Here is a 26,274-nt window from a genome sequence, read left to right on the forward strand (position 1 = left end):
CGTTCCCTTCATCTCTCCAATTTTCTTGAAAAGATCTCTGGTCCTCCCTATTCTATTGTTTTATTCCATTTCTTTGCACTGTTCATGATTAATATACTGTATGTTCATCCTGACACCAATAAATTGGCCAGAAGCCACATTGCTTTAGTTTTGAATTTTATAAACTAAGCAACCGTTGTATATAATCTATGATTGCTGAAGATAATTTTTTTTAGTCTCAAGCTTGAAGGCAAGGAAGATTGGAATTGTACTGGAAAGTCAACTTGTTTGTAAGCTTCTATATATGTTTAATATCTAAGGATGATTTGGATCTTTAACTGTCCAAGGAATAGAAATACCTGTATTAGCCAGGTGAAAATGTGTGTGAGGCTAGAGCATACTAGATTTGATTTTATCTAAATTGGGTTAAAATAATTAAATATAGTTATTATGAATCTATCTCCCTCCTGTAGAATTAATAATGGTTAGCAACTTCTGGAAAGCCTTTTCTGATTCACACCCTTCTGTGGAGTCTCATTACTTGCTTGCTTTCAAGTTTCTCTACAGATGAAGATAATGATACAGAAGTGGAGGCCATTGAGGTGGACATGGAATTGAACATTGTCACAGAATGCTGGGTTGAGCCTCAAAGCGGCTATGTGGATGGTGTTCAGGAGAGTTGGCAATACCTACACGGCTTATCCTACCAGAAAATCCCCAAAGCGGTATGTTTTTGTGCTGGGGAGAGGCAACATTTGCAGGGGTGTTGACTCACAGCCAATATGCTGACTTTTGTTGAATCCCTTTTGTTGCAAGGGATTAAGACAGGGACCGCTTCCTTTCTATGGGCAGCAGGTGAAACAATTGCCAAAGCAACCTAAGCAGCCAAATGATTGGGTAGATTTTGTCTCACTGAAGAATGAGATGTGGCTTATGTTTGTATAATTGGCTCTGAATTATCCTTGCATTGCTGTGTCATTTTGAATGCATTTTTGAAACTTACTTTGAATCCTTTTGAGTAGGTTTTCCAGTCTTCTCTTATTTCAGATTCCTTTTTCAGATCTATCCTCGAGATCTGTCCTGCATCCATACTGTGCTTGCTTTTGAGTATATCAGCCAACTTTGCCAAAATAAGGACTGGGTTTTCCCCGCATGTGACTCAAGGCCCGTTGGTGTTGAAGGTAATTCATTGATTTAATGCTTTCTAGACATTCCTTCATTAGGTCCTATGGACTTAATCCTGAGTATGACATTTTATTTTTTTTGCTGTAGGTTGTGATGCTCGAAGTGGCTCTCGTATACATGAGATTCCTTTCCAGTTTGACCTCATGAAACTTTTACCAAAATGCCAGCAGATTGAGATGGTTTTTTTGATGCTTACAAGAGGCAAGTTGTGTGTATATGTGTCAAGGAAAGGATATCAGTTGTTCATTGTTTCTTGCCAATAGTGAAAATAAGGGATATCTGTAATGTGTGCCATCCTCTTTTGAACAGTCCCCATCTCACCAACATCTGGCCTTAATAAGAGTTTTCTGTTCAAATGTGTTTCTTGAGCAAACTTGACATTGCTGTCATAATTTGATGTTGATGAAAGTATAATAATGAGCTTGATGGGAAGATCTCTACCAGTTAATATTCCTTATTTATTTCTGTTGTGTGGGATTTACTGGGTAGGGAAACTTTACATGTTGTTTGCCTATCTTGGCTACCAGATCTATATAAAGTGAATTGCTGTATTTTCCTAGCAGCAGGAGAAAGATTTACTCATAGCTTTTATTGTCTTGTAGAAAATGATGGAAAGGATTCTTCTTTCTTGCCCAATGAAATGCTTCTTGGCCTTTTTCATGGCTGTCTCCAGCATGACCTCAGTGACAGGGAAATCCCACTATTGGACACAGACCATGTAACTTTCATGGAGCAGGTGCTTCAGCGAGACAGAGATGGCCACCCACCCCCATTTAAGCTCTCTGTGGTCCAAGGTAAGAGAGAAACAGTAGCTAATTCTTCCCTGAGCTATTCCTCTGATAGTTTCTTACTGATGTGTTTCTTTCCAGAAGAACTTCCAAAGGCTTCCATTCCTTCTGAATGCCAGAATCTGAAAAACACTTATCACTCTTTTGGCAACAAAGATACAGCTACCTCTGCAAGTACATATCAGGTACGATGATCTTTTGAGCTCAGTGTCAACATTCCAAGTACGTCCTAGAATTTCTAGACGTGTGAATTTCTGTGCTTCCTGCAATTTGAAATTTTGAGGGGTGGGGTGGGGAGGGAGGGGCGGCTTGGTTGAAGTAATCTAAACTGGGTTCCCTACCCCCTGGGCCATGGCCCACTACTGGGCCATGGCCTATTTGCAACCGGGCTTTGTGAGCGGTGGGCTGGTGCTCATGTGCTTGTGTGCCACTCAGCTTGCGCAAGCGCTGGGCCAGCATGCATGTACATGGGTGCACAGCTTAATTTGCGCAAGTCAAGCTGCACATACATGTGCATGTACACCAGCCACTGCTCACGCAGTCTGGTTCCTCTCTCCTCCCTCCACTGGGCCGCCAAGCCGCAAAGGTTGGGGACCTCCGACCTAAAATGTGCTATGGTAGATAAGTGAATGGAAGAGTCTGATTTATGCATAGAAGTCTAGCAGTTCCTTGATGGCTTAACCTTCTCCAGCCTGGCCCTCTTCAAGATGGAAATATTTTAGTTATGAAGGTATCCCAGGTTCATGAAGTCTGTGTATCAGTTGAAAGTGATCCCTTAATATTTTTCAGTGTAATATCTTAGTTTTTCGTAAGACTCTGCATGGGTTCATCTATCATGAAAAACCTCAGCACAGTGAACAAGGTTTTGTAGGCCAGGTTCATATTCCATGCATAATACTAAATCATTTGTGATCTGCAAACTTACACCAACTGAGTTCATACAATGTTAAGCCAAAATGAACCCTGATAGCTCCATGTGATCTGCAAATATAGTAGTTACTCTGTTTAGAGGTAGCAGGGATGAGGAATTTGTGAGCTTTGGATATTGTTGTACCACAGTTCCCTGCAGTAACGAGCAGACTAGCCAATTATGAGACATGTTAAAATGTGTAATTCAGCATCTGGAGAGCCACAGGTTTCCCGCTCATGGATGTTAAGATCTGTACAACTAAGTGATGGGAGCAATTAGCTTCTGGTACCAAAAAATAACAGTATATTTTGCTTCCTGATTAGGATGGAGGATAAGTCAGCCGTATCTAAAAGCTATGCCATAATCCAGTTATGTTTCCTCTTTCAGACTCCAGTTAATATAAAGGAGTCAAAAAATGATATCTCACCAACATCTGTTACACTCTTTCCCCAATGGAGATGTTATGCCAAGCTGGTAAATCCACAGCATCTTTTCCTTACCTTCTTGCCAGCTCTTTTCTCAGGTAAAGGACTCTGCTTTTAAAGCTATATAGAGAATGCAAGAGAAGTTTGGCTTTGGTTCTTCAGTTGTAAAGAAATGAGACAGGTATTTGCCTGTATATTGTAGTGAATGACGTGAACAGAATTTAAGCTTGCAAGATCTACTTTGCTTTTATAAGCCTAAAATCCTTCGGGTGCAAAGGATGTTCTTTTTAATTAAAGAATTTGGGGCTAAATTACTCTATTTTTAATGCTATATATAAACTGAGTTCATAGAGCTCAGCAATAACAGTCCATTCCTTATCTTTTCACTTCGTTGAGCTTTCTTCATTTCAGCAATGGAACTAGGTTTGATAGAAGAAATTAAATAAATTGTGGGAGGGGGTGTGTAATTCCTTTTTTAGTTAAGTCAGATTATGTATACTTAGGTGCATGTGTGTGCGCGCGCACTGTATTTTTGCTGTCCAGCTGTGCTACATAGTCTATTAATAAAAAGGATATGTTAATCAAAGCTAATCCTGCGCTCATAACCAATACAACCTGTGTTGCCGAATTTACTTTGTGTTTCACAAAATCCCTTGTCTTAGTGGGAATGTTCATGCTTTTTAAAGATGAGTTCAGTGTCTTGCCCTTTTAATTTACCCTCAGAAAGTGTTTATATATGATACCTTGCAATATAAGTTACAATATAAAGAGAGTTACTTATGCTGCCTAACAAATTAGTAATGATACATCGAAAGGATAAATACCAAACAGTTGTAAGTTTAAATATGCCAATTAAAAGCCTGCCCAGAGAGGTATCACAGAGTTACTACTGTCAATTTCTGATAGCCCCATGGGGAAAAAGGACTTTCTTGTGGTTAACATTTCCTAGCTGCCTAATAATGATCTTCATTTTATCCATCAGTTATATCCCATGGATGTATTTTGGTATTGCAATGCTTAACAATTATTTTGTTTTGCAGATGTACAGAGATTGATGGCTTCTGGGCCAGACCAACCCTCAAAAGAGACAGACCCTCCATTGCCCCAAGATGCACAAGAGCTGAAGCCTATAGCCTTGCTTCCAGCTGTCAGCGTGACCCCAGCTGATGGTATGAACCTTCTTGGCTTTGTTTGGCTGTGCTTAAATGTTGGATTGGGAATGTTGAGTGGAGAAATCACTGGTGACGTTAAATTATAAGCATTTGTGACTCTATATTAGAGTCTAGTGCAGCTATTTATGTGATCTTGGAACCTCACTCCTCACGTCCTGGACTCTAGTCATGCAAACACTAGCTGCTACGGGGCAATCAGCAGTAGACCAGCAAAGACAGAAAAATCAAACAGTGCAAGGGCATGGTGCCACTTTGGGAAAGCTGAACTTAGACTAGATCAGATCAGAAACCTTAAATGCTAAAACAGGAAAAGATGCTTTAATCAAGCATCTTTGGCTATCAAATTTTTGACCTGTGCTGATGCCTTGGGCTTATTTGTCTAAGACCAATTTAGGCATGAACTTGCAGTTCCTGATCTGAAATAACCAATTATTTATTTCTCTTATATACTAAGTCGTACGTGCACGTAAGCATTTATAAGCAGCTCATGGAAGAGGAATAGTCTTCAGAGTTCTCTCTTCCTCCCTCCTGTAGGAAAAACAGCACTAAATCAGCCTTCTTCCATTCCTCAGAGGAACTGGAAGCAGAATTGATGGTTCTCTGTAGATCTCAGTCATTTGCCATAGAAACTATATATTTCTGACCAAGAATGATTATGGGTGTTATCACTTTATCTCACATAATCCCATGTGGTTTAATAGCAAAGACTTTTGTTGTCACCTTTTCATAGTAAGCCAGAAGAAATCTTTATGGTAGTTTATCATACTATTCTCTACTGTTGCCTAAAAGGCACGGCAAGTGAAGACTGCTTCCTGCTACAAGAGGTGTGCGTTTTTTGGCACTATACAGCAGTCATCAGTAATGTTTACCTTATGGAGGTGAATTTAACTTCAGGTAATTGTAGAAACTAGTACCTGTTCTTGGCACTTATTTAAATAATGAGCATAATTAAAAAATAAACTTTAAGAAAAGGAAATCTGCCTGAGATCAAACCATGCCTGGCTCATTTTCCATCTTTTCATCCACATTCTCAGTTGGCAATCAGACCAAGTCCAAATTAAAATTCAGCCTTCGTCACATGATGCATTGAAGAGCTGATAAGTTGCTTAATATCCAGCCCAGTGATTTGTCAGTTTAGATCTTTATTGGGCGACTACTGTAGCAATAGCTCTCTGTGATCATAGGGAGAAGTTTTCTCTATCACTTCTTTGATCTTTTCTGGAATAGAATTGTCAACTTGCACCAAGGGGTTTCTGCTTGGAAAGCATGCACTCTGCTACTCCTGGTATTTTATAGTGGACAACAGCTGTTGCATGTTGGACAGGATAAAGAGCTTACAAGACTGCCATGTCATGTCATAATTAGAAACCACCCACCCACCCCACTTAATATTAACTATACACGACTGCGTGTTGCTCTGAATGTCTGAGGTTCTTTGTGAGTTGTATCCATTTTAAAGTGAGAACACTTTCCTTTTCATGTGTATTTTAATCATGAGAAGGCTGTTTCATCCCCGAGATATGTTTAATCCTGCAGAAACTGGCCAGACTGTAAAAGATCCAGAGGCTGGATCCAAAAAGGAAGGACGCATCTCCTTCAGCTGCCAAGCATCTCAGCCTGACCTGGGTGAGAACTGCCGAGTTCGCTGTCCTGTTTTTGTCTACAGTTGCTCCTTGGAGGTGCTACGGGAGCAGATGATAAATTCTAGGCCAGAGAAATCGCTACGGGATATTTTTTTCAGGTGAGGTCAGCTTGAGGCATACAAGAAATTCAGTAGCATCTGTATATGTTCTAGACTGAAATTGGACTGAGATAAAGGATGATGTAATCAGGACTCAGTATCCTAACAATTGATGGAAAAGCATGTATAAAGCTGTCTACAGTCTACGGAGTGCTTGTGTTGAAGCCACGACCATTAAAACATGAACACAACATCCAGAGACAGATTGAAGGGTATTTGGGGCCTTGCTTTTTTTCTTAGGCTTACTGGTTACTTCTGTCTTCCAGAAGCCAGTCTGTGGAGCGCCCCACCAGTGCTCCTTGGCTAGATTCCAAGCACAAGGAAGTGGTGAGTTACTGCACTTTGCTGCAGGAACATTCTCACCAGTGCTACGTGAAAGGTAAGGGACAGAATTAACCTGCTGGGAGTGATGAGGTTGGAAAAAGTGGGGTGTTACACTTTAGGTAACAAAGGCACTTTATGCTTGTCCTAGGACAGGGGTAAGCAACCTTGGCTCTTTTATGACTCATGCTGGCTCAGGAATTCTGAGAGTTAAAGTCCACGAGTCATAAAAGAGCCAAGGTTGCCTATCCCTGTCCTAGGATTAACCTAGTGCCTTGGGGTACCTGAAAAGACTGGACATTGCCATATTAATATAATAAATCTGTGCTCCAGGAAGCCTCGAAGACTAAAACCTGGGATGCCTTCTCTTTAACATTTGCCCTTCCTGCTTCGTGGTTGAAAAACTATCAGAGGCACATTTGCATGGACATTTAATATTTATGTTCCTCGTTCGACAGGACTGTTTCGGAGTCTTCAGCAGGGTCACAATATCAGCTCTCCTGATCTGTTAGTAGCCATGGATTATTGTGAGGAACTTCTGCAGGAGATTGATATCACTCGCTTCCTGCTGACACTATGTAACCATGTGCGCACCTTCTGCGAGCGCCACCAGCACCGACTGCTTGCCAGCTTAGAAGGAAATCAAGCATTCAAACCCCGCGGAGTACTAACTTCAGTTTCTAGGTAGGATTAACATTCGATATAAAGATAAAAAACAGAAGGAATTGCTTATAGCAATAGCACTTAAAATTATATACCGCTTCACAGTTGCTTTACAGCCCTCTCTAAGCAGTTTACAGAGTCAGCATATTGCCTCCAACAATCTGGGTCCTCATTTTATCGACCTCAGAAGGATGGAAGGTTGAGTCAACCTTGAACCAGTGAGAATTGAACTGCTGGCAGTCGGCAGAATTAGCTTTCAGTACTGCATTCTAACTACTGCACCACCACAGCTGATAGTCTTATAGTCTTGTACTGACTATAAACCAGGGTAAATATTTAGCACATTGGTTCTGTGACTTTTCAGGATTTTACATAAGGAAAAAGAAGGTATAAAATATATAAGGTATAAAAATATATAAGGTATAAAAATATATGAAAATATAGGAGGAATTTGTAAAACTTCACATAATAGTGAAATTATCTTTTTTTAATAAAAGAAGTCGAGGGGCTTTTCACTTGAATTTTATCACTTATGACAAAATAATTAAAGTGAAAGGAAGAAATTAAAATCAGAGAGAAACATAAATATGTCTCTTTCAATAGTACATGATACTATTAAATAATGCTTTGGCACTTTTGTTTCGAGCTTTTGAAATGATCAGCAGTTCTATCTTCTGTTTTCCTTTGGGCAACCTAGAAGTCAGAAGAAAGAATAAAAGAAATGGGGGGGGGGAATGGATGGGAAGTAGAAGATGGGATTAATTTTTGCAAGTTGAGGAAGTAATCCAGTTGTTAAGTCATAGGTCCAAAAATTAAATGTAGAAGCTCAGAGATAAATATAAACATGTAAATAATCTGGACTTAGTAAAAAAAATTGTGTTCAATATCCAAAAATCCCTTACCTTGGAAATAATCAGGAAAACAATTTCAAGAATTACTGACAACATCATTTTGTAGTGGTACGTTAGATTGTTGGTATGATTCATTGGGCTGACTTGCTAGCTTTCAAGCTTAGTTGATTTAGTCTTTTGTGGCAGAGACAATAAAGGATCATGTGACGCTTTCAGACTAACAAAATGTTATCATATAAGCCAGGGTTTGAAAGCAGTGTGAAGTTTTGTTAGTCTTAAAGGCACAGAAGATTCATTTCACTTATGATTGTTTATCCTATATATTTTTGTAATTTCTTTGCTCAAACTATAGTTTAACATTTTCCCCGTAACCTCTTAACAACTTAATCTTATGCTCCCCCTTCATAACTTTTTGCCTATAGAAAATTTAGTGTGCTAAAAAAGTTAACAAGGCAGGTTAATCTCATGAGGAAATATGGCTTTCAAGTTATCTTAGACAAATACAGTAAATTTTATTTATTAGATTTTTATCTCGTCTTTATTACTTTATAGGTAACTCAAGAAGGTGGACAGACATAATATTCCTTCCTCCTACTACTTTCCCTACAACAACAACCTTGTGCGGTGGGTTGGGCTGAGAGAGAGTGAATAACCCAAACTCTCTTAGCCGGCTGCACATTTGAGGGTTATTAAAATGATTGAAGATTGTAGATATGACATGATCTGGATAAATCAAAGTTTCTGGGACAAAAACGTTATTTTATGAGAAATAAAAGGAAGTGCTTTTGTCATTTATCATTTCTGATCAGAAATTTCAGGAAGTCATGCTCTTTATCAACAAAAAAGGGAAAATAGATTTCATATAAAGCAAGCTTCTAAAATTCGTATTTCATTACTAGTGATCACTTTCTAGCCCTTCTAGAAACATTCTAGATTCTAGAAATTTCTCTCTCGACATGGGAACAAGATATTCATTTTAGTTGTATTATTTTGTACCTAAGATCTGTGCATGGATGGACTGCCTAGGTTCACGTCTTGTGCTGAGTTTTTATGTGATCTGCTTATGATTTAAGAGAACCAAATTAATATTAAGAAGAGTTGAATTTCGATTTGGTTTATATTAAAGTAATAATTTGTTATGTGTTTGACTGACAGATAGCTGTGTTACCCAGCATGTGCTTGTTCTGTCTTAATAGTTCATGGAGCAACACATACAACTGTAATAGAGATTTCTTTTCTTACTGTGGATTCCCAATCTCTACTAATGGTGACTTCTTAACTTATTTGCTACTATATTTGAGGTACAGTGTAAAAAATATAAAGCTAGAAGCAATATTACAATATTATGGCTGGAATGTTGCTGTTCTGATTCTTAAAGAGACTGCTTGGGCACATAATAAATGACTTTTTCTGAGCTGCAATTAAGAATATAGTGTCCTAAGTACTACAAGCAAGTTCTGGTTTATAGAATTATTACAAATAGACCATGAGACCATTAAAAATACTGAAAATTAGAACAAATTAATGAGGAATAGAAAAAAAATAAAAAATATATCTAGAGAGAAAGAAAAACTGTCAACAATTAAAGGTTCTTGAAAACATCTATGAAGGAAAATGGCTTGCTTTGTCTGAAAGGAATAAAAAATAAAGCAAAAAAAATTGTGGGTCTGTCCTAGTATTTTTATACTATTTATACAAATAGCATTTGTATTCAAATAGCATTTGTATAATGCTACTATCGCTTCAGAATAGTGATTAGACCACCATAACTGCATATGCCTATTACTACACACACTGCTGCATTCTGCACTGTATTCAAGGGCAACCCCATGTAGAACATATTGCCAATATCTAACCAGGAAGTACTCAAAACATGAGTGCTTCTTCCAGCAAAATTGTTTTGCTTAAAGCAATCCTGTAGGCATCTGTGGGTATACTTTTATGTCTAACTACTAAGAAGAATTATGCTGGGGGATGGTTGTTAAGAAGGGATACATAGACTGGGTTGTTGTTTTTTTCCCCTGAATCCTGCTATAGTGCTGAAACAGAGGATTTCAGTGAAGCGGATTCCCATGGCTCTGCCTGTCCTTCCCAAGAGCCCCACCCGAGCTGTGACTCAGAATTCCCTCTCTCGCTACTAGACAGCAAGCAACCTTGCCAAGGGCAGCCTAACTTACAACAAATCATCCAGGTAAGCGGAAGACTGCTTCATTTTCAGTGAGGTAATATGTTAAAGCTTTTTGAAGGTTGAGATTGTACCTTTCTTCTTTTTCATTCAGGATAAATTCTTGGAAATTAGCAGCTTGTATTTTAAGCCTGTGCCATCCAACCCCCATTACTATTTCTATTGCCCGCCTTCCACCAAAAAAGAGGTAGGAACATAAGTTTCTAGCTTTGTCGTCATCCTGTTCTGGGAGACCCCTATGAAAGGGCTTGAGCTTAAAAGAAGAATTTGGTACAAAGACTTTGGATTTGTTACACTGACAGGTTTTTGTTGTGGTTGTTGTTGTCGGATTTAGGAAGAGGTTTCACGGGACCATCAAGACAGAAAAGGCAGTGAAGACCTGGAGAGTTCAGAAAATGATCTGGCAACTGACGAAGGTATTAAACCTTTCTGTACTCGCTGATGTGAGATTTGGAGCCGTAGATGGCGTGCTTGGTGCAGTTTGATAATTTGGTCAAGAATGTTGCAATCGTGGAGATGTGAACTAGGGCAAGGACGCCCAGATTTAAGTGTACCTTTCAGTTGTAAAACCTCATTTTTCACCAGTCAGTACTCTCGGCCCAAGTTACATCACAGAGTGGTTATTATGTAGAAAAATTGGAAGATCCAGAGTTACAGACAAAAAGTGGGATCTAAATTAAACAAATAGAAATAAATACGGAATTTTACTTGGACTTCAGTAAGGCATTTGATAAAGTAGATCACAACCTACTACTTGATAAAATAGAAAAATGTGGGTTAGATAGCATCACCACCAGATGGATTCGTAGCTGGCTGACAGGCCGTACTCAGCGTGTGGTCCTCAATGGAACTGCATCTACATGGAAGGAAGTGTGTAGTGGGGTGCCCCAGGGCTCTGTTCTGGTCCCAGTGCTCTTCAACATCTCCATCAACGATTTGGATGAGGGGATAGATGGCGAACTCATCAAATTTGCAGACGACACCAAGCTGGCAGGAATAGCCAATACTCCAGAAGATAGGCTTAAGATACAGAAGGATCTGGACAGACTCGAACACTGAGCGCTATCTAACAAAATGAAATTCAATGGTGAAAAAAGTAAGGTTCTACATTTAGGCAGGAAAAATCAAATGTACAGGTATAATATAGGTGGTACCTTGCTCAATAGTAGTAACTGTGAGAGGGATCTTGGAGTCCTAGTGGACAATCACTTCACTATGAGCCAGCAGTGTGCTGCAGCTGCCAAAAAAGCCAACACAGTGCTAGGCTGCATTAAAAGAGGGATAGAATCAAGATCAAGTGAAGTACTAATACCACTTTACAGTGCATTGGTAAGGCCACACCTGGAATACTGCATCCAGTTTTGGTCACCACAATGTAAAAAAGATGTTGAGACTCTAGAAAGGGTACAGAGAAGAGCAACAAAGGTGATTGGGGGACTGGAGGCTAAAACATATAGGGAACGGTTGCTGGAATTAGGTATGTCTAGTTTAATGAAGAGGAGAACTAGGGGTGATAAGATAGCACTGTATGTGTAGTTTAACGAAGAGAAGGGTGAGGGGTGAAATGATAGCAGTGTTCCAATATCTCAGGGGCTGCCACAAAGAAGAGGGAGTCAAGCTATTCTCCAAAGCACCTGAAAGCAGGACAAGAAGCAATGGATGGAAACTAGTCAATGAGAGAAGCAACCTAGAACTAAGGAGAAACTTCCTGACAGTTAGAACAATTAACCAGTGGAACAACCTGCCTCCAGAAGTGGTAAATGCTCCAACACTGGAAGTTTTTAAGAAGAGACTGGCCAGCCATTTGTCTGAAATGGTATAGGGTTTCCTGCCTGAGCAGGGGGTTGGACTAGATGACCTCCAAGGTCCCTTCCAACTTTACAATTATTTATTTATTATTTATTTATTTATTTATTTATTTATTTATTTTAATTCCATTTATATCCCGCCCTTCTCCGAAGACTCAGGGCGGCTTACAAGCTTAGCAGTAGCCTTCATTCTATGTATATGCCTGCTTATTAGGGCTTTCACACACACCCCAAGCGGCATTATTACAAAGTAAGCTTAATTGCCCCCAACAATCTGGGTCCTCATTTTACCTACCTCGGAAGGATGGAAGGCTGTCAACCTTGAGCCTGGTGGGATGCGAACCTGCACTAATTGCAGGCAGCTGGTGTTACTTTAAGGAGGCATTAGCCCACTGCTCCACCAGGGCTCTTTTTTATTAATTATTAATTATTATTATTATTATTATTATTATTATTATTATTATTATTATTATTATTATTATTATTATTATTATTATTATTATTATTATTTTCCCATCACTCCCTTGATTGGGTGAAATTTGCTGTGAGAGAATGCCTGAATACCCAGCATTGCCGAATCATATTTTTTGTTTGGGTAAGCAAATTAGATGCAGAGAGAAGGATCCTTGCTGAGCAGTGCTTTGGAGGAGTGAAGACAGAGAGCCACTAGGACTACAATTCCCTACCTGACTGAAAGATTTCCTTGTCTCCCCAGCTATACCTGTATTTCTTGCTTTTGGCCAGCATATGGTCAGTCAAGATAGCTGTGTGTTTCAGTTTTCCTAGAATAATTTGTTTCCGAAAGAAAGTTTCCTAGTTCATTTAACTCAGAGTTCCCCAACCTCTCTGGCTTTGCAGACCAGAGGGGAGGGAGGGAGGGAGGGGGGGATGGTTCCACGCAAGCAGCGGGCAAACGTGACTGCTGCTCATGCAAATGGAGTGCGCACGTGCTCGCCCACTGCTCATGCAAGTAGGGATGCACACGCACTTGCCCGCCACTTCCGCAGCCTGGTTCCAAAAAGCTGGGCTGGGGCTTGGGGACCTCTGATTTATCTCACCTACAGTCCCAAATTATTATGAAATATTGTCCAATACAGTCTTACATCGATAGTGGAAATCTGTGGCCTTCTAGATTGCAGATTGGATTGCAGAGCTCATTATTCTCTGCTATTGGTTGTGCTGAGTATGGCTTAAGGCCAGTGGCAGCACCTAGGGAGCAACACATTCCCTGCCCTTGTCTTAAGGCTACGCAGCCAGCACTGTTCCATGGCTTTACCTTAAAGGTTGGAATTCAGGTAAGGGTGCTCCTGTTAGTCTGAAGCAATCATTTGTTTGTATCCATAGACTTGCAAGGGTGCTTTTGATGAGTCCAGAGCGCAAATGTTAGGCATAACTGATTTTCTAGGGCCACAGGGAGGGTCTTCTCAGGGTACCGCCGGTAAGAGACTGCTGGCGGACAACACCCAGGGATAGGGCCTTCTCAGTGGGTGCGCCTGCCCTTTGGAACCAGCTGCCAGTGGAGCTTAGGACCGCCCCCGACCTCCGCTCGTTCCACCGGGACCTGAAGACCTGGCTCTTTGAGCTCTCTGGCCCAGGCTGAGAATTTTAATTTTAATTTTAATTTTAACTGGGGTTTTATTTGTTCAGGGACGGATATAATTTTTTTTTAAAATCTGTTTTTAACTTTTGTATTTTTTGTTTTAACCACCTTGTAAACCGCCCTGAGTCCTTCGGGAAAGGGCGGTATATAAATATAATTAAATAAATAAATAAATAAATAATACATACTCTCCATAAAAAGTCCTGTATACATCCAGACGTATACCTGCTGATTTACAAGAAAAGGAAAAGTTGTGCTAGAGCCAATGTAATATAAAGTGGGCAAAATAGTATGGAGAGGATCGTTTTGCCGAAGGGAAACAAATCATTGTCCATATGGCCAATTGTACAGTATTACACTGGGAAATACAATTTCTACAAATGGAAAACATGCTAATCTCAGTTGTAACAGAATTACATGCCATGGTGTCAGTCACTGATTGGCCAGCCATACAGGCACTGCTGGGCCATTGCTTAATCAATCTCTGTAATGATTTTAGCTCATACTCACGTACAACTTGATATTTTTGATATAAATTACCACCACTGTACTTTTGCAATTAGCTGTTGTGCTGTCCTTTTTATCCAAAGCCGATTTATCTTACTAATGTTACTGTTGTTGTTGTTTTTTTTAAAAAAATCCTCTTAGGCAACATTTTAAAAAGAGGACTGATCCACTTTCATAGAAGAAATCTTTTGGTACTTTGACAACTTCTTTTAAAATTGATCAATGAATTCTTTTTAAATAGGGAACACATCCAGCTACGCCATTGGCACTGAAAGTGACCCAGAACTGGAGGTAGAATATCGGGAGCGCTTGGACCAAGAATTTTTAGAAGCTGGCTCCTTGTCAGACTCCAACACTGTTAACCAGGATGATGACTCCTTCAGTGTCCTGGGAGACTCCTTGGCGGAACAGGAGCTGCTGGAGCAAGACATGCCTCCCCTCTTTATGCATCTGACTTGTTCTGTGAAGCTACGCAGCCAGCACTGTTCCATGCCTGTTCGCTCCCTACCGACCTGCCTAGGTGAATGAAAATGAACAAGATGAAGGTTGGGGGTGGGAATGATGGAGCTGTAATTATGGGAGACGTTGCATATGGCCAGATAGAAACTCCCAAAGGAAATGTGGATTGATGGAGTTCTGTGGCTGAGCTCCAATCTCTCCCCCCACCCACCAACACTTGGCAAAGAAGCATAAAGAGGGGTCTCTGTGAATACTACCTTCTGCTTTCTATAGGAGATGTGCTGGGCGACCTTGAAAGCTCTAAGGCACTTCACACAATTGACCTTTCTGACCTTTGTGTGACCCTTGACATTTTTGTCCTGACCGTTCCTCTGGAGATCGAAATGGTGAACGATTTACATCACAATAGGTGGGAACTCGTGATGGTCAAAGGGTTGGGGAGTTTTAAAGCTTGGGGGAAAAAAAGTTCAGACGTTATTTCCTCTCTTTCCACAGATACACCTCTGAGAGCAGTGTCTCCTTCACCCGTTCTCCAGGGCAGCCCTCTTCTTTCCGTTCAGATGATGAGCTTATGCACACCTTGGACAGAATGCCATCCTCCTCAACTGATTGGTATTATTTTTTTTCTATCAATGTCTGTGCTGAGATGTGTGAATTGAAGACTCTTAGGTTCAGAGTGTGCATTCTCATCTTTATTTTCAAGGCATCCAGCACTCTCCAATCTTCCTGCAGTGCACAGGCAAGCTGTTGAAGCCACTATGACTGAAGTGAGTCTATCTGCCCCTGGGATTGGGGCAGCTGGAAACTTTGGGCATTATCATTTTTCCTCTGCTCTTCTGTGCTAGAGCATGGCCTGGCTACAAACCATTATTGGTAGGAATGCAGTGAGATTCTTACTGGAGAGTATTCCATTCCATGATCTGGACTTTGCCACATTCTCTTTCGTGTCTCCTCTCTCCTTTCTCAGATCCGTTGGCTCCTGGATGACGAGATTGTGTCAGCATTGCGTTACTCACAGCCTGTTACTGCTAGCATCTTGAGTCAAGCAGCTTCTCACATCTACAGTTGCCAGGGCCGTCCAAGCTGCCATTGTGAGGTGGTCCCTCTGCAATTTGTGTTTGGACCTGAGAATTCTCTGGAAAGGTTTCGTGAGGTAAGCATGGTTTTATCCCTTTGCCTTTTTATAATTTTTTTTTCTGATAGATTTCATGTGATTTCTACAGTCTAAAATCCCTGGATAACAATTAAACATTCCTAAGGCCCTGTGATTGCGCATAGCCCCTAAAAGCCTGAGCTATAACCCTAAGGGACCTCCAAAATGTTCATCAGCAAATGGGGCACTGTATCCACATCTGAAGCAAGTAGGGGCACCTTGAATCCACTTGTGGTGCCTTCTCTCTGCCTGGTGACTGCTGCTAGAAGAAACCTCCCTTTTTCCAAGGCATGTATAGTAGCTGCATGCGTTCAGGAAAATAATTACGTTGTGTGGAACAGAAGAGAATAAAGATCAAATACACGGCAGGCAGGAGTATTTTATTTTAATGAAATGTAAATTAAATTAAGTCAAATTTAGGAACTTCTTTAGGTATTATTTTTTTTATTTATCCCAGCCCTGCTTACTTCTGAAATAGGCATTTGGATGCCAAATTTAAAATGCCTTCAGCCTGGAAAAGTTCTGCATCTCTGCCTTGGATGTTAAACCAAACCATGGTTGTCATTTCACAATAAAAAACAAAAAAACAAAACAGCAGTACATATTGCAACTGTAAGAAATAATATAATGAAACATCCCAGGCCAAAATTAAAATTACTGAGTAATAAAAATAAAACAAAAATGAAAACTTATAGCCAAAAAACCCATGGCACCACTTCATTTAAAGCACCTCTCAAATCGATCTGTTTTTATTAACTTATTAAAAGCCAGCAAAATGGAGCACAGATTTCCAAGGGAAAGCTATTCCATAACAGCATGCATTTATTTATTTATTTATTTATTTATTTATTTATTTATTTATTTATTTATTTATTTATTTATTTTTGGGATTTATATGCCGCCCTATCTCTCGAAGGACTCAGGGCGGCTAACAACAATAAAAACAACAATACAAAAGTTAAAAGAAATTAAACAAACAGCCCCAAAATAAATTAACTAAACAATTAAAAATTAAAACATTTTAAAAACCCGTCATCAATCCAGGTCAGCCTGATGAAAAAGGAAGGCTTTGAGGTCACGGCAAAAGGACCGGAGATCCGGGGCCATCCGGAGCTCAAGGGGGAGTTGGTTCCACAGGGCTGGCGCTCCCACAGAGAAGGCCCTCCCCCTGGGGGTCGCCAGCCGACATTGTCTGGCCGACGGCACCCTGAGGAGGCCCTCTCTGTGTGAGCGCACTGGGCGATGGGAAGTCGTCCCCAGCAGCAGACGGTCCTGCAAATATCCCGGGCCTAGGCCATGTAGGGCTTTAAAGGTAACTACCAGCACCTTAAATCTCACCCGGAAGACAACTGGTAACCAATGCAGCTCACGCAGGAGGGGTGTAATATGGGAGTATCGGGATGCTCCCATCACTAAAGCATTCCCACTGAAAAGCTGCACCTGCAAATGTCAGCTCCACCTCACTTTAATGAAGTGAGGATTGATGTCAGTTTCTCCTGGGATATATGAGTCTGGCAGGTTGACTGTCTGGAGAAGATAATTCTGCAAGTTGCATATAGGTTAAAACCAGCACTTTGAATTATACCCAGAAGCCAGTGCAGGCTGTTTTGCCAAGGTTTTGTTAGCTGCCCAGAGTCACTTTAGTGAATATGGATACACCTAGAGAAGGATCTGGAATTTACCACAAACTCTTTCAAAACTGCGAGCATCACTTTCTCCCATAATGAATCCTACAAAACTGCCTGGATCCCTGGAAGTGACTCCTCACTTCCCTCAACATATTCCCAGACAGCCTGGCTATTTGTGCCATAACCTCACTGGGTAGTCACAGGGTACCAGCAGTTTGACAAAACTGGCTTCCCAACCATCCACCCAACTATGCCCTCCCTTCAGTTAGTTTAGGCCCACAGAATAGTTTTCCCTCTGGCTGTCCCTTCTATTTTCTCTTGTAGGAGTTCCAGAAAGTGCCCTTGCCCGGCTATGTCCTCAATCCTGAGGGGAGTGATTTCTACTATGCATCTGTTAGTCGCCTGCACGCCTCAGTAAGTGGACCCAGCCCTTCTGTTACTCTTGAGAGCACTATGACAGGAGGCAGGTGTGAAAGCAGCAGCAAAACAGAAGGCTCCCTACCTTGTTCTACTCCCCCTGATGAAGCTCAAAGTCTCTGGGCATGGCCAACAAATGAAAACAAGACTGGAGAATGTCTGGACATAAGTAACCAAGCACCTGTTGAGGTAGGTGTTAGACATGATTGAACCAGATGAGAGATTTAACGGTCATTGGTACGGGACCACAAAGGTGACTGTTGAGGAAACATCCTGGACTATCTGATCAGCAGAACTTTGCTCTGTTTCTTTTCCATGATGCAGGTGCCAGACCAGTTAACATTTCTGGATCAGACCAGTGCTTTGGAGCAGGGTTGTCCAGGTGAGGAAACTACTTTGACACAAATGCAACCTCAGGCTTCCTTTTCAGAGAAGCGGAGCAGCGAGCAATCTCCGTTAGCTACACCGTCTGTACCAAATTTAACAGATTCTGTGATCCCCAGCAAAGAAGGTGAGAAACTGTCACCAAACATTCACAAGTATGACATATAGTTTTCAAAATGAAACATAGTCTTCTGAAATGGGCCATGCGGTACTGAACTCTTGCAGCTTTTTGCGCTGCTCTTTTACTTACTTTATTTATTTGTACCTACCTTTATTATTTTTACAACTAATAATTTTACTTATCCAACACACCTTCCTCCTATTTTCCTCACAACAACGACCCTGTGAGGTGGTTTGGGCTGAGAGAGTGTGACTGGCCCAAAGTCAGCCAATTGGTTTTCGTGGCTAAGGCAGGACTTGAACTCATGGTCTCCTGCTTTCTAGCCTGGTGCCTTAGCCACTAGACCAAACTGGCTGCTTTTGTTCTGCTCACTTCAATAGAACTAATTATAATTGATGCTACTTTGGAGTTACTTTGATTTAAAGTATAGTAAATTTTTATCGGTTGACTTTATTCTTGATGTACTGCTTTATGAAGGACTGTTAACATCAAAGATCCGGAAGGCTTTTACTTGTTGCTTTTTAAATTTTATACACTTTCAAGTCAAATCTACTTTTGTGTGTGTGTTAGAGAGGATTTAGTATATTTTTGTTATTTGCTGTTGCATGTCTGCATTTCCCTTTAGTATTTTCCATTGCTTACTGGAACTCTTCGAACAAAAATGTAGCACTTCACACTGATAGAAACTCCATGTTCAAGTCATCATCTTTTCCTTAGCCCTGATTGTTACACCAAAAGTTGTGATCTTCAGTAGGGGTCTGTTAAAATGCTTTTCTTCATAACGTTACTCCGAGATTGATTTTTTTTTACGATCAAGATCCTTTTAGTACTGAGACTACAGTTCCAGAAAGCTACTGCATGTCTCGCATTTCAATTTTGGTATTTATTTATTTATTAAACTTAAGCTCTTGAAGTATGACGTGACTCTTGCGTAATTTCTGAAATCACACGATCTGTGCAGTAGTCAGGATTTCTTTTTTTTAAAAAAAAACACTTGTGTGTGCTATTGGTATGCTTGTATCCTTTTCAGGCTCCGTTCTTGATGCTTGAGGTGTAGATTGTCGATTTTGATGTTTAAACCAAAGATTCTCCTCAAGGACATGAGGAATCTTTCCACCTTGGGAGAAGTCTCTTAAGGGCATCTGACTCATTCTTTACAGGTTGTTACAGGAAGCAACAGCTTAGTCAAGTGCAAAGTTTGGTGTCGAGCCAGGGAAGCATGGATTCTGATCTTCTTGGTGAGTGGATGGGTTGCACCTTTGCCATCCAGTTTTGGATAAATGGGGAAATAATCTGTCTAGGATTTCCTGACAATATCATAGATGTGGACTGTTGTAGAACCATTGGACTCCCCAGGAATCTGATATTTTTAGGATGAATTTGGGCGAACCCTTCACAGACCGCCGGATACGTTTTCATCTTTCAGGATATGACGGAGGTAGCAGTGATTCTGAAGGCGAGGAGGCACTGACGAGTGACCTAGAATCCAGGTGCCCTCTCATACCTGCCTTCTGGCTGATCGTCAAGATCCACCAGGACCGGGTTGAAGTTTATTCCCATACACGGTAAGATCCTGATTCTCGTGGCTCCCTAAGCAGAGGTGAGGAAGTGGTAGCCCTGAATGATTTTTCTGACATGGAATTGGATGATCTGTGAATGTACACATTTGAGAGCTCAAACTAGGAAAGAGAAAAGGAGATGCAGCTTTTATTGGCCGTGAATTTCACACCCCAAATCAGATATAATATTAGCATCTTGTCAGTGTGCTGCTTTCCTCTCATCCTTATTTTCCATTTTATCATATTCATTCAATGATACAATGAAAGAAAATGGTGTGTGGGAATGTTGCCCAAACTTTGCGTGTGTACCAACTATATATTAATTTATTTATTTTTATTTATTTTAATTCCATTTATATCCCGCCCTTCTCCGAAGACTCAGGGCGGCTTACAAGCTTAGCAGTAGCCTTCATTCTATGTATATGCCTGCTTATTAGGGCTTTCACACACACCCCAAGCGGCATTATTACAAAGTCAGCTTAATTGCCCCCAACAATCTGGGTCCTCATTTTACCTACCTCGGAAGGTTGAGTCAACCTTGAGCCTGGTGGGATGCGAACCTGCACTAATTGCAGGCAGCTGGTGTTACTTAAGGAGGCATTAGCCCACTGCTCCACCAAGGCTGATATTACCTGGGATAGACTGAAATTCCTATAATTCCACTTGGCCAGGGAATTAAATAGTATTGTTTAGTGCAGTTCTGCTGACTTGGGAATTCTGGGAGTTGAAGGCCACACTTCTGAAAGATTTGAAAGTTGAGAAACACTAATCTAGTGCCTCTAGAGGACATCAAAGTGGGAGATAATAGCACTTTACGCTTGGAAATGGAGGTTTCCTCCTGAGTCAAGTTATAAGACTTTCCTTTTTCCTCTCTATAGCAGCTACAGTGCAGTAAAAGCAACACAGAATGAGGAAGGAGAATGCATACAACTTCACCGGACAATGGTAAAGAAGGTTGGAGAGATTTGTCGTGTTGTTAACCAGGTAAGTAGGACACATTCAAGCTATAAAGCCTGTTCCTTAAATGATAACAAGCCTACTCCATAGTTTCCTGGAGCAGTACTGCTTTCGTGTGAGTAAGAAATTACAAGCCTCTTAAAAAAAGTTATCCTACACGTCTGTTAGAAAGTAACCAAACTGAGAAACTGTAGGTCAGTCACCTTAACATCTGCATCTTCCCAAAGAGAGGAAAGGGAATTCTGCAAGAACAAATCCCATTGGATGGGAATGACCCCATTGACACTGTGTACTTAGAATTCCAAAAAGCTATTAGCAAAGCTCCTCATCAAAGGCTCTTGAATAAATAAGAGAACTGCTTTAAAACAGATTAAACAACAAAAAACAAATAAACGATATTTCAAAAGTAGAAGAGTATTTGATAAGACCAGTACTTTTTAACCTTTCCATTTGTTACTTTGGCTTAGAGGAAATTGTTTTTTGCACAGGTTTGTGGCTTATACCAAGCTATTCAGAAGGCTGAGAAACAAAAATGAACAGAGGTTAAATCTGTCAAGGGCATATTAGTCTTAGACTTTTGGTCTTACTTTCAGGGTAAGGTTGACATGTCTCCAAATGCTATTATAGAAGAATAGTGGCATGAGAGATGTGATACCATCTTCCGTTTGTGAGCACTCCAAGGGCATCTGATTGGCCAGTAAGAGAACTTAGCAGCTTTCAATCATGGTATCCTTCCAGGCCGACTTTGGGAGTAGGGAGTATGAAGTTGTGCTCGCTCTTCTTCTGGGATTAGTTCCAGTTGAAATTGATATCTTGTTTTGTTTTCTCAGAGACCCCCTCCTTTGTGGGGTGCCATGGGCTCAGTATCTCTCCCCTCCTATTTAATATCTACCTAAAGCTGCTGGATGAAGTCACCCATTGAATTGGGGTGAAGTATGCTCTGTTTTAGGGACGCGGTGGCTCAGTGGGTTAGGACGCTGAGCTTTTCGATCAGAAGGTCGGCAGTTTGGCGGGTCGAATCCCGAGTGCCGCGTAACAGAGTGAGCGCCTGTTACTCGTCCCAGCTTCTGTCAACCTAGCAGTTCGAAAGCACGTAAAAATGCAAGTAGAAAAATAGGGACCACTATGGTGGGAAGGTAACAGCGTTCCGTGCGCCTTTGGCGTCTAGTCATGCCGGCCACATAACCACGGAGACATCCTCGGACAAGCGCTGGCTCTTCAGCTTTGAAACGGAGATGAGCACTGGCCCCTAGAGTCAGAAACGACTAGCAAGCATGTGCGGGGGAACCTTTACCTTTACCTATGCTCTGTTTTATATCTCCACCCCAGGCTGCCTGAATAATGCTATGGAGGTGCCTGGGGGTGGCTTAGTGGCTCTGGGTTTGGACCTCCTGCTCTGAGGAACATTTTAATATTTTGTTCTGGGTGGGATGGCAATGCCCCAGACAGATCTGATATACAATCTGGAGCTCCTGAATTTTTGACTTCTGCTCTAGAAGCAGGTGGTAGTTTGGCTAGGAGGCCTTTGTACAACTTCGAGTTGTGCATCTGTTGTAGCTATTCCTGGACTCTACCTGTTCTATCCAATCTGGTAGGAGAGGTGTGTGACTGGTCCTGTTAGCTAAGGAGTTAATGGTGGGGCCCAGGAGATCCATTTTTTCCTATGGTACCTGCCCTTTGGAACATCATCCCCCTGAGATTAGATTGGCTTCATCCCTGTTAAACTTACATAGGGCTTTGAAAATGAGTTTGGCCTGAGCCTGGGGCCCTGAGCATGTGATGGAAACCCTCTTCTGGCTGGGTGGATAATAGGTTGGATGATGCCCAGCTGCTGTGTGTTTTATTTTTATTTTTGATATTGCATATTTTATGTATTTTATTGTAAACTGCCTAGAGTCATGTATGTGAAATGTGTGTGTGTGTGTGTGCGCACGCACACACACACACACACACACAAACTCCTACTTCTTTGAACAATTTTTAACAAACAACACCAGGGGGGAAAACTGTTCCTGATATGAGGAAACAATTAAATTAACGCTTGCTGTCCCCTTTTCTTTAAAGCGGTTGCTGCTACAAGATCTACATGACAGCCACATTTGTAATTCTCTGTTGGTCGCTGAGAGTGAGGAGGATATCTGGAAAAGTGAAACACCTTATACCTATCGGCAGCGCAGTGGGCCTGATGGTAGGAGCTTAAAGATAATTCTTGCTTAATGACCCTCCTATTTAGCAACCTTTCAAAGTTATAACAGTGTAGAAAAAGTAACTTTTATGACAAGCTCTTGCCAAACATTGCAATAGTCACCTGATTAAGATTCTGGCACTTTGAAACCAGTGGGCATTTATGACCATCACAGTATCTCACAGTCACATGATTGCTATTTACACACTTCAGAGCCAGCTTCCAACAAACAGACTCAATAAAGAAGCCAGCAGTAAAATTGGAAGTTATGGTGATAGCTAATTAAATTATTTCAGGTGATTAGTTTAACAACTCCAGTAGAAGTGAAGTTGTTGCAGTCACATGATGTCTTGCATTAAGCTTAGTGACGGAGTTGGTGGTCCCAATTATGGTTAGTAAGCTAGGATTATGTTTATTCCAGTTACCTACATCAACAGACTTCCCATCAACAATAGAAAAACAAGTCTCCCCCCTTTTTTATTCTGTAAGATTTATGGCAGTATCTTGAATTGAAAATCTTGCTTGTTTCCGTTCACCCACCGCTGGTTATATATTTCCATACTTTTCTGCAAGGCTAACAGTATCTATTGTATGTTTGGGTTTAGACTGGGATGGGTGTATGTATAGAAAATATTGGTGCTTGATTTTGGGGTTAGCTGTTGAAAAGTGGTGGAGAGCAGATCTGTGAAATATTCTTTCCGCTTGTTCAGATTATCCTGGAGAGGAAAGCTACCAGCCTCGTGACTATCTTGCAGCCACTATGCAGTTCATACCTGGACATTTTGCCTGTGATGCAGTCTGGAGTACCACCATCCATGTGCATTCAAGGCTTAAGATGGGACCCAATATGGGTGTTGCACGTGGTAGGTATTTGGGCATTTAAAAGGCTGTCCTTTCTTGGAATAAACCTTGTGTCCTGCCACAATAATCCTCTCCTTCCTGTTAGTTGGTACTCCCTAGGACAGGGATAGGCAACCTTGGCTCTTTTATGACTTGTGGACTTCAACTCCCAGAATTCCTGACTCAGCATGGCTGGTCCAGGAATTCTGTGTATTGAAGTCCACAAGTCATAAAAGAGCCAAGGTTGCCTACCCCTGCCATAGGAGATAGGAAAGGCATTGATAGGGTAGGCCAGAACAGGATAGGGCTTCATGTCAGAGACCAGGTCAGGCAATGATACAGCAGTCTCTTGAAAAGAGTGGGATCCAGATATGGGGTATGGGGGTGATGGTAAGTGGTATCTGGGTGAATGCATCATGTAATTAAAAAAATGAGAGAATTTTATAGGAGGGGATTCTGACATTAGAATTAAGATGTTTTAGTATCAAGCTTTGAGCTAAGCAATTGTAAGAGCTTGTACTTCCACAGTAATTAAAAGAGATGTGTTAAAAGCAGGGGTGCCCAAACAAGTGAAGCCCCATCCGCTGGATGCAGGCAGCACACAAAACCACGCCCTCTCTGGTCCACGGAAAAATCTTTTCCCACAGAACCGGTCCCTGGTGCCCAAAAGGTTGGGGGCCACTGTTTAAAGAAATGACTTCTGTTTTTAAAATTGCTAAGTACCATAGATGAAGTTAGCATGTATTCCAAACAATTTTGTCCAAATATTCTCCGATACTTAATACCTTATTTGGAACTCTGCTAGCATTTAATACTTTTTCACATATTGTTTAATGCCTATTAAATAATATCAAATGAAGATGGTTTTCAAATATTTAGATAAGTTCAGGAGATTGGCAATTGTGAAGTTGGGTTGAACAAATGGGCTGTAACCATGAGAGACTTAGTGGATTGGTATCTGAAAATCGCTATAGATTGGGCATTAAACTAAATCTTTCTCTTTGTAAACTTGTGCTTGCCACTCTGTCCTGCAGCTATCCAAGCCCTGCGCTCTGTGCTCAATGCCTTCTCAGTTGTGAACAGGAAAAATATGTTTGTTTACCAGGAGCGTGCAACCAAGTCTGTTTTTTATTTACGGTAAGTTCAGAATGTCCCTGGATATGCCCACTACATTGTTCTCAAAGTTCAGAGGAACCTGCTTGAACCATTATTGACTTTGCTGCCTCGCTTTTGCCTCTCAGAATGTTTTTCATTCATTTCAACACACTTTTTTTTCTTTTGCCATCCTAACCCAGGCTCTCCGAAACCACTTCTGGTGGGAAGGCTGGGGAAAATGAAATCCAAAATGTGTACCGTTCACTGGCACTTTCACGCAGCCAGGAACCCATTTACACTGAAGACTTAAGTGTAAGTATCCGTTACACTCACAAGGAACCTGTGTGTCCTTGGTGCTAAGGGAGAGTGCAGGTAGTTCTTGACTTATGATGGGAACTGGGACCTGAATCTCTGTTGCTAAGCAATACAGTTGTAAACTGCAATCCTCTTGCTTAGTGACGACAATCCCTACAGTTATGGTTGTTGTCGTTAACTGAATCTCATGGTCATTAGGCAAGGCAACTTCCCACAACCAAAGACAGTAGAGAAGCAGAGAAGGAAGTTACAGTCCCATGCCTCCTGGCAGGTAGATGACTGCTGCCAGGTGGAGGAGAGAACAAGGGAGTACATGGGTGGATTGGGAAGTTGCACCAGAGGCATAGCAGAAGGGTGCAAGGGAAGGTCAGTGAGGGTGCAAAGGGGTGTGTAAGATGCAACTTACAGGTCAGGGAGTTTGCACAAAGGTGTGAGGAGGTGTATGAGAACTGTGGGCACAAGGATGTAAGGGATTGCACAAGAGGTACCACCGCAGAGGCTGGTGAGAGAGTGCAAAATATGCCGTGCAGGTGTGGGAGGGTGTGCACAGAATGGCTATGGAAGGGTGTGCAGTGGGAGAGACCTGTGACCTTCCCTGCCATGGACATTCTGGGGAAGTTGGCAGTGAAGATGGCAAATTTTATTTATTTTTTTATTTATTTTAATTCCATTTATATCCCGCCCTTCTCCAAAGACTCAGGGCGGCTTACAAGCTTAGCAGTAGCCTTCATTCTATGTATATGCCTGCTTATTAGGGCTTTCACACACAACCCAAGCGGCATTATTACAAAGTCAGCTTATTGCCCCCAACAATCTGGGTCCTCATTTTACCTACCTCGGAAGGATGGAAGGCTGAGTCAACCTTGAGCCTGGTGGGATGCGAACCTGCACTAATTGCAAGCAGCTGGTGTTACTTAAGGAGGCATTAGCCCACTGCTCCACCAAGGCAATCACTTGGCATCTAGTTGTACCTCTGAGGCCTGGTTATAACCGTCATTCATTCAATGCCATCCTAACGTGGAATGG

The 26,274-nt window shown here is 41.3% G+C and overlaps 1 protein-coding gene across 3 annotated transcripts in view; it reads left to right on the forward strand.

Annotated features, from left to right (window-relative positions):
• SZT2 (SZT2 subunit of KICSTOR complex) overlaps positions 1–26,274 on the forward strand; it is a 98,062-nt gene that overhangs the window by 30,757 nt on the left and 41,031 nt on the right. For 2 of the 3 annotated variants that reach the window (XM_083359880.1, XM_083359881.1), the window contains exons 19-45: positions 536–704; positions 1,040–1,160; positions 1,252–1,365; positions 1,767–1,958; positions 2,034–2,137; positions 3,250–3,385; positions 4,328–4,456; positions 5,996–6,200; positions 6,467–6,579; positions 6,980–7,205; positions 10,073–10,226; positions 10,315–10,407; positions 10,555–10,636; positions 14,377–14,655; positions 14,868–15,003; positions 15,090–15,206; positions 15,298–15,361; positions 15,562–15,747; positions 17,700–17,981; positions 18,117–18,303; positions 19,458–19,535; positions 19,724–19,862; positions 20,735–20,840; positions 22,878–23,001; positions 23,709–23,861; positions 24,873–24,975; positions 25,134–25,245. In XM_083359880.1, coding sequence (XP_083216006.1) covers positions 536–704; positions 1,040–1,160; positions 1,252–1,365; positions 1,767–1,958; positions 2,034–2,137; positions 3,250–3,385; positions 4,328–4,456; positions 5,996–6,200; positions 6,467–6,579; positions 6,980–7,205; positions 10,073–10,226; positions 10,315–10,407; positions 10,555–10,636; positions 14,377–14,655; positions 14,868–15,003; positions 15,090–15,206; positions 15,298–15,361; positions 15,562–15,747; positions 17,700–17,981; positions 18,117–18,303; positions 19,458–19,535; positions 19,724–19,862; positions 20,735–20,840; positions 22,878–23,001; positions 23,709–23,861; positions 24,873–24,975; positions 25,134–25,245 — 3,904 coding nt within the window. The remainder of the gene's footprint in view (positions 1–535; positions 705–1,039; positions 1,161–1,251; positions 1,366–1,766; positions 1,959–2,033; positions 2,138–3,249; positions 3,386–4,327; positions 4,457–5,995; positions 6,201–6,466; positions 6,580–6,979; positions 7,206–10,072; positions 10,227–10,314; positions 10,408–10,554; positions 10,637–14,376; positions 14,656–14,867; positions 15,004–15,089; positions 15,207–15,297; positions 15,362–15,561; positions 15,748–17,699; positions 17,982–18,116; positions 18,304–19,457; positions 19,536–19,723; positions 19,863–20,734; positions 20,841–22,877; positions 23,002–23,708; positions 23,862–24,872; positions 24,976–25,133; positions 25,246–26,274) is intronic. The other variant, XM_083359882.1, reaches the window with a different exon arrangement.

This window comes from Vipera ursinii (genome assembly GCF_947247035.1).
Source record: "Vipera ursinii genome assembly, chromosome: 3".
Classification (NCBI taxonomy): Eukaryota; Metazoa; Chordata; class Lepidosauria; order Squamata; family Viperidae; genus Vipera; species Vipera ursinii.